Genomic DNA, 12,188 nt, shown 5'->3' with positions numbered 1-12,188 from the left:
ACACCAACACATCCTCCTTATACAGAAGAAAATACCATCAAATATATAGTAAAATACATTTGTTTTTTTTTTTTATTTCCAGGCAAGTTCTTCAGTAATAATCTGTATGGTGTCCTTGTATGGTATGGTATGTATGGTGGTGCACTTTGTCCATTAAATGGGTCATTTAAATTATGATTAAAAATGTAAAGGTGATTTGAAATGAGGAAAAAAGTCAGCATTCAATGAAAACTGTTCTTCTCTGTATTAAACTGCTACTGCTCCCTTTAAGTCGGTCTCATACAGAGGTGGAATAATGCCTCATCTGTGTGCTGTTAACAGCGAGTTAATGTCGCAGAATCATCTGAGTGATAACAGCCTTTAAAACAAGATCATGATAAACAAAAAAAGTACATCAGTCCAGCCTGGAATGGGCAGTGAAATGGGCTAAAACACGCTTGAAATACTAATGTAATAATTAAGCAGAACTTTGATATGCCGTAATCCTAATCAGAATACAAAAAACAGATGTTTACCAATGATACAGACATACCCAAGACCAAATGTCAGCTCTGTGTAAGGACCACTAAAGGAGAATCGACATCAAGGAACGTACCACTTGAACCAATAACCCTGTTGTCACAATGCTGGCTTGACATACGCAAGCACACAGTTTCAGCACCGAGTTGCATCTGTTTGGCATATGTGCTGCAATTACCTGCCAAAGGTGTGTTGCAAGGGCTGTGGACATACTCCAATATACCTCTAGTACTTGCCAGTCGTTCCACTTGTCAAAGCAATCTGCCTTTAAGAGATATTACTCTTCAGTGTATAATTACTGTTTCTCCTCTCTGATAATCCTAAAAGTGGCCAGTGATGCTTCATCTCATCCCTAAGCCCAGCCAGACTCTCAGTCCAGTCTTCTTTCTGATCCTCCTCAGCTTTCCAACTGAGCAATAAACATTTCTACAGCCATAAATCTTTGGCCTTCATCTAATGATTTAAAATACTTGCGAACCATTGTTATGGTCCCTTGGATAACACTCACTTTTTCTCCTGCAGAACTGTGTTTAATTAAAAACTTAAATTTCATGCCACATTAAAATTATTAAAATGCTGTTTTGTGATTCTCAAATTTTCTATATATGCTTTAAGAATATGTAATCTGCGAAATCAGAAACCACAAACTACTTTAGCTGAACTGCTTGCAGTATAATATGGTAAAATGCTCATAACAATAACTGAAATCATGTTTAGAAAGTGTGAAGTTGAATTATTAAACTACCATTAATTCAGTATGGTAGCACTTTGTTGTTTGCTAATTAGCCTTTGCATCTTTGTGAGGATGCTTTTAACCAGACTTTTTTACCTTTAGATGTATCAAAATCATCAGCACGGCACACGTGTAATCTACAAAAAACTAAATCTAGTAATGAGAAGGTCTGAAAATGGAAGGGCACAGATTCTTGATGCTCAGGACTAAAGCCTTGGAGGAAAGACAGGGAAAAAGACAAAGGACACGAGAGCTCTTGTTTCCTTGCTGCTGCCCTAATTTCACAGGAATTAGGAGCAGAAGGTTATTAATTAGGCCTGAGTACTGTACCAACAGCATCTCGGGGAGACAAGTCTGTTAACACAGTACTAATTGTAACTCTTGGGCTTGTTTTATGGTGCTGAGACACTAGCCTTTCTCTATCTAGAGGACTAGCTGCCACAAAAGACAGACACACAACAAGATTAATTCCTCCACCTCTGCTTTGTCCATACTTCTCCTTGCTATCACTACAGATCGTGCAGAACAAAGAGTCTTCAGGGTTTCAGAAAGAGTTGGCATTGGATTGCTTAATGCCTTCAGTATTTATACACAGGATATCATTAACACCCTGAAAAAGGCAAACAATGAGCTCTGGGAGTCTCAAGAGAAGTGTGAGGGAACAGGAGAAGAGATGAGCACAGATTCCTGGCATCCTATTACAACAGTCTCATCCAGCAAAGCACTGACTTGCTGTTTACAATTTTTATTTTTATTTTTGCTTGACAACTTTTTCTCTCCCTCCCTGTGCCTGTAAGGAAAATATATTTTATATATATATCCATATGGTATAATGCATGAATATATTTAAGGCCATGACAAAGATGAGACAGAGGTGGTGGATGTAAATGGGGAAACAAAGGAGTGCATGGTGGCAGAATATTGCAACAATCCCTTGATTCAACGATAAACAAATAGCAAGCAGACAGCATAGCATCTCCATAATGCACGAAGTCTGAACAAGTTAGTATTGTAAAGAACAGTGTCAGTGCTTTAGTTATGGTTGCACTGAATGCCACCATCTAGTCACCCAGAGCCTCTGATGTGTCTGAGCCAGGATTTCCAGAAGGAAGTCCACATTTATCAAGCCAGGACTCAGTTCTGAAAAGGCCTTTAATCCCCTTTACACAGCCTGCATGCTGCTTATCAATGAAGCAGCCAAGGAAAAGGAGAACGAGATGAACAGTTTCAAAAGACAAGGGGGCATGCATTTGCATTGCCACGGTTTTCAAATAGGTTTCAAATATTCTCCATAGCTAATTTGTACACAATTTAGCACTTTTTGTTTTTGTGAAGAAACAGAGCACCAACATTTCATAATGCAAAGCTGCTCAGAGGGGGGCAGAGTTGTGGCGCATTTATTCTTCTATTCATAGTGTATGAGCTGACTTGTACCAGCTGGGCTCGTCAACCTTGTAAAAGCAGAGTACTGACTGGTCTATTCAAACAAACCAAGCCTAAAGAGATATGGTTCAACCATTTACCCTTTGCCCCTCAAACTGCCAGAGAGGAGCCATATTTTAACAACAGTTATAATGAATGAAGTTAGAGCGGTACAGGATGCTCTTTTGCTTGTGTTTAAAACACCATTGAAGCACTGGGTATTTTCCCACAGCAGTTTGCTTTATTTCACATTGTCCTATGATGACTATGTGACAAGAAAGTACAGATGCATCACCTTAGTGAGTAAAGGTGATTTCAAAGCCAACATAACTCAGAAATACAGAAATCTGATACTACAGTATGTATACCGATCAAGACAACATTTTAACCACGGACAGGTAACATAAGAAAACACTGCACACCTCGTCACAATCCATTGTGGCGAGGTGTGCAGTCCAGCCTCCACTTATAAAAAGGCCAGCCTGGATCCTGCCTTCTCTCAGCTCTAAACACTTGACAGGTGAGTCCATTCCTTACACGTGGATAAAAAAAATATCATCAAGTAACTCACTCACAGTAAACTTAAACAACCACTTCAACAGACGTCATTAACTGGGTTTTTGTACCTTATGCAACTAAACAATAGAAAAATCAAACTCATACTCATTTCTGTCTCAGCATAACCAATCTCCCCCCATACTTGATTCCTTCCAGTGACATCATCAATCAGGACAGACCCTATAAATACAGGAAGTGATTGGTTTTTCCTCCTTTTGCTCCTGGAACACATGGTAAATATGGTAAGTAACACAATCAAATAGAATATTTAGCAAACAAAAACCAATAAACAGAACTAAATGAAGTGATACTGGTCTGAGTCTTGATTTAAACAGATTTGTTGTTTTAACAACCATGTTATTACTAATACTGCAGGAAATGGCTTTCAAATAGTTATATAAATGATGGACAATATCAGTCCACATGGTTTAGAATGTCATCCAAACCTAACTAAATATACCTTGGTATGTTTGATAAGATATTTAAAATGAAGTCAGGTGTTTCCACTGAGGACTTGTGAGACAGAACACCAGCACTATTACAGTAAATAGAGCAGCTCAGTTAGTCTTCAGTGCTTCTTTTCACTGTTGCAAATGAGGTAAAGTGGAAGTGCAAAATGATCCTTGGGTGGGTTGCTGCAGCGTGGCTTTAGCTGCAGTAGCTGTAAATCACAGAGGCATTCAGCTTGCTAATGAATGTGGTGCTAGGATTCAGCCAGCACACTGCAGGCTGGGATCCAGGACATATGGAAGTCTATTCTGGTCAGGGTGACTATTGTGCTGTTATGTTTTGATGTCCCTCCGAAATTAAAAACAAAATAATAAGACAACATTGTAATTGTGCAAATATTGCTGACCACAGCAGCATACACACAATAAAAAAGCTGCAAGGATTCTAATGCAAGCTTCTGCATGTCTAAGACTGTACAAACAAAACATTTAATGTTTTTCCTTGTGCATTCATGGTAAGTCAAAGTAAATCAAATTTAAAAGAAATTAAGTCACCACTCTAAATGTAGGACTAAAAATCAAAAACATCATCTGCTTGTCTTTTTTTCTATGTTTTTGGTGCTGCATGCTGAATGATTGGGCTTTATGCCAGCTGATTGCTTTAACAGGACAAAGACAAGTGCTTTTCTTTCCTTGGCCAATTTGGTGTTTTGATGGCTTGCCATTAACTTAACTGCACTTAAGTGGTAAGAAAGGCACAGTAAAGGGCGTGTCACAGCTGATTATCAGGATTTGTGGTGGCCTGCCTGCTGACCAGGAGTTCATGCCACAAGGAATTAACTTTTCTGCTATAAAAAGCTTGACAAGTCAATCTGAAAATTAAATATTTAGTTTTGAATACAAGGTGTATATTGGAGAGCACCATTTGTGTGAAGTGCACAAGGATTTAAGAGGATAAGAGTCCATCTGTGCTTGAAGACAAAATGATTTTGTTGATGTGTACATTCTTTAAGAATAAAAAGGTAAAGCTGTTATCACTAGACTGTATAGTTAGGTGGTTTGTATGAATACAAGGTCATTTTTGAGTCTGAATCTTACATAAGCTGTAGTGTTATGGATTGTTCCCTCCCACCCACACGTCCTTTAATTTTTTTTTCCAAAGAGAAAAAGTACAGCACATAGTATACTCTTGTTATATATACTGTATATTTAAAGTAAAGCTACATGCATTTAACATCCCTTACAGAGTGGATAAGATCAACTGTTCAGTTCAAAGGTTAAGCCACAGTGTTGCAGCAGCTGCAGCACAGCTCTGCCTACTATCAGCAAAATCCTTTTGTCTTCAAGCACAGATGGACTCAATTACCGTTAAATCCTTGTGCACTTCACACAAACGGTGCTCTCCAACATACAATATGTCTGCATGTGCATTCACTCTCCATCAACATGCCCATTTAGTGCAAAGAATACCAAACTAACTTACATTTTCTGGTTGTTTGCAAATCACTTTTGTTTGACATTTGATATTGAAGGGTGAGCCACAATAAGCTAAATTATATCACTGCACTGAATTGTATTTTTTTGTATGAGAACAGCTATATTATAGCTATACTGATAATATACAGTACAACTAAACTGTGTGTTTACCAACAGCAATCAGTACTTAAACTATCCATACTGTTATGATAATACATGAAGTATTACCAATCCCAACACCAAAGCAAGATTTAAAATAAGACTATGAAAAAGTGCAGTGATGCTGTATCCATTTCTAAAAACAGAGCTGCAGGTGGACAACATAAATGTCGGTGCAGATTTATGCCCGAGCTCTGCTGCCAGATCACAGTCTGTGCTCCCAATACAAGTCTGAACTAAGCTTGCCTGCTCGCCTTAGGTACTTGATTTTGAGAGCAGCAGAGTTCAATTTTGTGCCCTGCATGAGTCATGTACCAGTGTGTTAGCGATCTTTTCTGGGTAGAAGATGCCACAGTTCTTGAGTAGCCACAAATCTAAATGGGTCAAGGCTTTGGGTGATCTGACTTAAATCTGATCACGTTCAGTGGCCTTCCTTAGCCACTGGTTACTTTACTCCTTTGATCTGTTTGTCATTTTTGCCTTTGAACTTGGCAAATTGATTGAGATTTTTCCTATAAATAAAATAGATGTAAAATCGTTCAGTGATATGATATGAACAGGAAATTTTTTAACTACAATTTTAGCACTTTTATGCTATTTTATAAGTTTAATGCATGATTGTGTTTAATAAAGTGTAGAAATATTTTAATCTACAACATTAGGCAATAACTTTAAGTAATTTAAGTAATTATTTTATGCATTAATAATTATTAATATTACTAACACTACTTGAAATATTAAATAACTGTGGACAGCCAAAATGAGTTTGGTCCTTGCTGAAAGAAAAAAGGGTCAGTGGATTCAAAACACAGAGAACAGAGAAGAATCTGTTTAGGTAAACAACATGAGGGAGATCAAATGTGACATTGCTGCAGCATTTTCATCAGATACACACAGGTTTGTGAAACCAAGAAGACACACATGCATTCTGGGTCAACAGGAGGAAAACCTACTTAAACTGTTGGTGTTCTCTAGAGCTGCGGATCTTGGAGGAGAACCTCTCAGCCAGTTTCTCCAAGCTTCGGGAGTATTCTAGTTCAATCTCAGCTTTGCGGCGGAAGAATTCCTGCAGGTCCTGCAACAGTTGAATACGAGATTCGGACTGCTGCTCCAGGCATTTAAACTGCTCCACCAGTTGGTTACGGATCTCTGTGCATTAAAACAACAAAGAAAAATGGCATGAGCTGACCGATCACACATAAAATGAAGGCAATATCCTTAAAGTAATATCTGTCTGTGTTACAGATGAAGTGTTTTATTTTTTTTCCCCCTGAACAAAAGTTTTATTAAGCCACTGCTGCAGCAAACATTAGCAATGGGCCTCAGAGAAAAATGTAAAGTACAAAGTTGATAAGTACAGATATGTGCTAAACCTATTCTCATTAATACATAATCTATGTGTTTATGGCTCATCTGCTTTGTCTATGAACAGCTTGTGGATTTACAAGTAAATTGTGAAAGAAAGCTCTTACTAGAAATACCACAATAATCAATACTCAGAAATCTCCTGGCTATAACTCAGACTAGCAGCAGCAACAAGACGAAGGGAGATTTACTGTAGCTGAGTTAAGACAAACACTGAAGCTCCATGCCAAGCTGGTAACATGACCTGTCCGTGTGACCTCTCATAAATGTCTGCACTGTGGATTTACAGCGAAATCAAACTGATTTAATGGGAAGGTAATGCACTCCACCACTTGAGCAAAGTAGGAGGGTAACATTTCTCCTTAAGAGGAACCTGACACTAGCATGCAGACTACAGATCCTTTGTGGCCGTGGGAGCCACAAGCGAAACTTGATTCCTCTTTGTACTGCTGTCATCAGCAGCAATGATGTCTCAGCTGATGAACAGAGCTTATGGAAGGAGCTATCACGAACAGGATGAGTGGTGTCCCTTCACAAGAGGAAGGAAACGTCCTAAACTAATGTGAATCCCTTAACAAAAAAAAAAAAAAGAAGAAGAAGAAAAGAAAAAAATGTTTCATGATCAGCTCAAACAGACTAATTTTATGCCTGAGCTCTGCCTTATCTGTTCTTTAAATCAACTCACAGGGTGACTAAACAAACAATAGTATTCATAGTTTGCTTAATGGCAATATTTATTTCACTTTCAGCCACAAAATTAATCAGAAATGCACAATTTCTACATGTTTTAAACTTCTCCAAGCACCATATTTACTTGGAAATTGCACCTTTGAAATGGAACTTTCTTAAAATTGTTTGTTCTGTGATCAGAATATCTGCATGAAAACACACTAACAGAAAAACATGAACTTCAGAATGAAACTCAACATGTTGCAACACCCTTCTGTCACCATTTGAGTCACTGAAAGTTAGAACCCCACACAAACAAGGACAGGATGTATGCTGGCAGTGACAGGCTGCAGGCAGATGAACTGCAAACTGAATGGTAAAAGCACATAGACTGTGTTTTCAAGCTTTCAAGGGTGTAATTTGGTCAGCCAAGCCCTCATCATGGATACATGCTGGCCCTGACTGCTGGGGGAAGCAGGACTGTTTTGCAGGGGGAGCCTTTGTGATGTCGTGCCGCCTGGCTTCAGCCCTAAACGACATGCTTCACTGTGTGGTTAACCATTGTCCCAGCCCTCCTCTTTATCCAGGGGCCTCCCTTTCTCTCAACCAGCTTAAAACTTAGTTTTGGGTAAGAGCTCTGAACCAGACACAGCTTTACTACTTCAGTCCTGTCAGGAATGTCTTGTCCTGCCAGACATGCAGTTATGTTCCCTATTTGCAATGTTTTTTTTTTCTTCTTGAATTCTTTTTTCTCAGAGAAAGTTAAAGCAGGCCAGCCAAGAGAAATGCCTGAGGAAAATGTGACACCGATGTGCATGAGTGACAGGGCAGACTTTTGAAAACATTATTTCACAAAAAGGGAACTCTTAACCACCAGCTGCAGACACACTTTGTGATTGGAAAAATAGGTCACACACACACACACACACACACACACACAAATAGTGTGCCCCTTACTCTGACAAAACCATGACCCACTGGTGATTTAGTCCTCATGGATTCACAGCTCACTTCGAAGCTTCATTTGTTGTGGTTTATTCAGAGAGGTTTTTTATCTTTTTGCCAAAACAAGTTCTGTGCATCATTATTCCCTGTTTGCATAAGGAAGTTTCTTGATTTTTACAATTTTTTTTTTTTATCTGTAGTGATAAGCTACCAAGTAAAGACATAACAGAACCAGCATTTTAACAGATTCAGTAAATCTGATACGTACAGATGGTAAAAAGATTTGTTTTACATAGATTACCTCTGTTATTTTTTTATTATTTCCTCTGTATAACAGTGCTTTGAACTTCAAACCCTATTTTTAATGAATGGGTCTCTTAGTAAAATGACGCATGCAATGATCTTAAAATTAATAAACACTGATTATTATTATTATATATTGAGACTTCAACCAGCCAGTTAAATTATCCAATTATTAGAATTTCTCTGCTATTCCAAAGCAAAACATTCAAGATATTAAAACGACGAGCTTATTAAAGGGTATTTGTTATATGAATAGATGATTAGCATTTCAAACATTGTTTTTGTGGTTGCCAGGTAACAGGCAAATACCACTCTGCCCCAGATTTAGGTGGGATTACCTGGCCAGCCAACAAAACTCCTCTGATTCAAAATGAGAAAATCAGACCTTTTATCTGTTTATCCTTTTGCTTTTCCTTGGCTGTCTCTGTGTGGAAATGTAGCCAGCTGTTTAGCCCCCTTTTTCCCCTTCTAATGGAAGCAAGAGGGGATGTTGAGACAAAAAGCCGATGGAGGTAGAGTTGAAATAGACTCAGACTCTAGTGGGATCCTACAGAGTTTTTTTTGTTTGTTTGTTTGTTTGTTTCAGAGATATATTTGTAGATTTAAACTTTCTAACAGTCTAACCGGATGGGCAGAATACAGTATGGCAAACTGAGAAAATGCCTTTCTGTGTTGTCCAAATAGCCATTACTCAACACTCCAATCTGTTTAATCTATCAAACATAATCAAGTAACCGACACTTAATTTTGAACCGTCCCATAAAATTTGCAAGTTAAAATAAACCACAAAAGCCGGTACAAAAGCTGGTTAATACTATGCAAATAGCTAAATTGTTGGATTAAGGATTTTGGAATAGAGGAAAACACTCATTAACCATTTTATTGAGTACACCAACACATCTACTAAAATTCAATTCATCAGCTTTGCCACACATTAAACTCTGACAAAGCTTTATATTTTTAATATTTTTATATGTAAAGAAATGTAGTCCTCCTAATGAAGAGGTCTGTGAGTGTATGTTCATGCATGGTCTACTTACAGTGTGAGAAAGTGCTCGTTTTTGGATCTACAAATAATCTTTAATCAGTCAACAGTCATGTGTCAGTGCTCTGTTCATTAAGACATATTAATGACACACACTTCACATTCCTCACCTGAGTCTTTTAATCATGATTATGGGGACCCTGCTCATTCAAACTGTACACCTGCTCCCGATTGCAGTGTATCCTACACCAGAACTGAAAGTACTGTGGACACTTGTGTCCCCATAGGACATGGACAGGAACAGGAAAACCACTTTAAACAATAGTAGGATGCTGGAGATCTCTGAACTTTGACCCTCACAGACAGAATCCTGTATTAGCAGCTGTTGTACATGACGTAAAATGTCATGGAATGAGTTTTAGGTTGAATGGACCTCCTATAATGTGGACGTTCACTGCATATGAAATGTGTATCAACTGACAGCTACAATCCTCAGTGCCTTTGCCTGTCTAGCTTGTTAGCAGACGTGTGCACCGGCTTGCATCATAACGGAATCACCTTGTTTCCAAAATGTTTGTCTGTAGGCTTTCAAAGAATCTTTGGACATTTTTGTTCGCACACAGCCCAGTTCTTTAGTTGAGAGCATCTGCATCATAGACTTCCTCTAGCTGATCTGCCTGACTTCCTGTTGGCTCCCCACCAGCAGAATGGCAAGAAAACTATTTACAGATGTTGTGTTTAAATACTTCAAAGTTTTATTAGACCTGCATGACAGCAGTGGTGGCTCAGCAGTAAAGACTCTGGGTTACTGAAGATCAGGGATTCAAGTCCCAGCATTTGAACTTGTTGGGACCTAAAGCCTGCTGGGGCACCAAAGCCTGGCTCCCCTCAGCATCCTAACCAGCGGTGATGCACAAAACAACTATTTCTCTTGTATGATTTGTTAAGCAAATCACTGTTTCATAGACCAGCACAGATCTAGCACACCTCTACAGACACATTTACATATGGAAAGTATTCCACAAAGGTCTTCCAAGGGTCCAAATCTCCTATCAAAGATCCACTTCAGCCCTAAACCAGAGATTCAACACATATTTAGAACAGGTTTGGATATACTTTGACTAGTCAAATATGGGCCAGGTCTCACTCTATTACCATGGGTTCCAGGTCTGTTTAACACTGTGTGTTAACTGAGTGTTCTTGAGAAGACTTATACATGATAAGGAGGTAAAAGGTCAAAATCATCCCAAAAGGACCTGAATATGCAAAAAAGAAAAAAAAATAGCAGTTGTTGCAATTAAGTTCACAGAAACAATCAAATCAAGAGCAAAACTGGCACACTGATTCTAAACAAGCCATGTTTGTCATCTTTTATTATGGTAATTGATTCTTAACATGAAACAACGATTGGATTAGTCACACTGTTTAAACCAGCTTTGCAGGAAGTCTGTACAGTTCTTATAAAAAATAAAAAATTAATTGAGACCACAGCAGTTTCTGTTCTGGATTTTTAACCGGAGTATTTCTGTCGAGGATTGACGTTTGAAATCCTTCACTGATATATTACATCTTTTTGGAACATTGATGTTCAATTTGCAACCTTAGAAGTTGGCCCATGAGAGAAACGGACTGGTCTGAGAGGTTTCTATAGAAGACTTTCTCCACCTGTTCAAATTCATAGTTACTCAAGCTGAATACAGCCACTGTACTTTGTGAAGGATAGAATTACATCATTTTACTGTCATCTTTAAGTTACATAGTGAGTTTGCTTAAACAATTTGAATATAATCATCATTTATCACTTATTCAAAGCTATTTTCAAGTGAGGATCACATTATTTCAGAATTTTGCATAATGTTACTTCAATATGTTAAAAATAAATGGTGTCTTTTAGGTCAAACCAGTGATATTCCCATGTAAAGATGATCACTACCTCTAAGCTACAGCTGCCCCTTGGCAATTTAGGATAATGGTCTTCTATCCAAATAAAATCAACTTAATATGGTTCTATTATTTCCCTTTCCTCTTTCAGACAAAATGCAGCTCAGTGCCAAACAGTCCAAACACATTTCAACATCACAGATAAAAAAAAAGGTCAAACTGACCCATGTTTTAAAAGACTTTTAAAATCATATGCATTATATTATGTATTATGAGATATCCTGATCTCTTTTTTGCAAATTATTGTTATATTTATGAGCTGAAACCAAGACTTAATAGCATGCAAAAAGAAAGGAAAAAACCAGCTTAGAACATGGGAGGTGATGCATTGGTGCAGCATTTTACTGCAAGTCTGTTTGAGAGGACCATGTGACATCTTGTCGCAGTGAGGTCGAGACGGAACTGGTGTGCTGTGAATAGGAGATTTTTGGCAGAACATCTTGAGGGCAGCATTGAAAGCAGGACTGCAGAGGGCAACAGGCCAACTAAGGAGGATCAGTTGACATGGATCATTTCACTCTCAGATGACGATTAAAAAATATGATTTTGATCAGAACATAGAAATTGACCGTGTGCATGTTCAACTTAATGAAGTGTATTTGACTCAACAGCACAATAACACTGGTGTTGGTGAAGCCAGTGGCGTTTAAGGGGACTACAAGTC

The 12,188-nt window shown here is 38.2% G+C and overlaps 1 protein-coding gene across 2 annotated transcripts in view; it reads right to left on the bottom strand.

Annotated features, from left to right (window-relative positions):
* srgap3 (SLIT-ROBO Rho GTPase activating protein 3) overlaps positions 1-12,188 on the bottom strand; it is a 62,317-nt gene that overhangs the window by 42,277 nt on the left and 7,852 nt on the right. For both annotated transcript variants that reach the window (XM_041980485.1, XM_041980486.1), the window contains exon 2: positions 6,270-6,465. In XM_041980485.1, the coding sequence (XP_041836419.1) occupies positions 6,270-6,465 (196 nt within the window). The remainder of the gene's footprint in view (positions 1-6,269; positions 6,466-12,188) is intronic.

The sequence above is a fragment of the Melanotaenia boesemani genome, chromosome 3 (genome assembly GCF_017639745.1).
Source record: "Melanotaenia boesemani isolate fMelBoe1 chromosome 3, fMelBoe1.pri, whole genome shotgun sequence".
NCBI lineage: Eukaryota > Metazoa > Chordata > Actinopteri > Atheriniformes > Melanotaeniidae > Melanotaenia > Melanotaenia boesemani.
The sequence above is the reverse complement of the archived record's forward strand: the minus strand, read 5'-3'. Positions and strand labels throughout refer to the sequence as shown.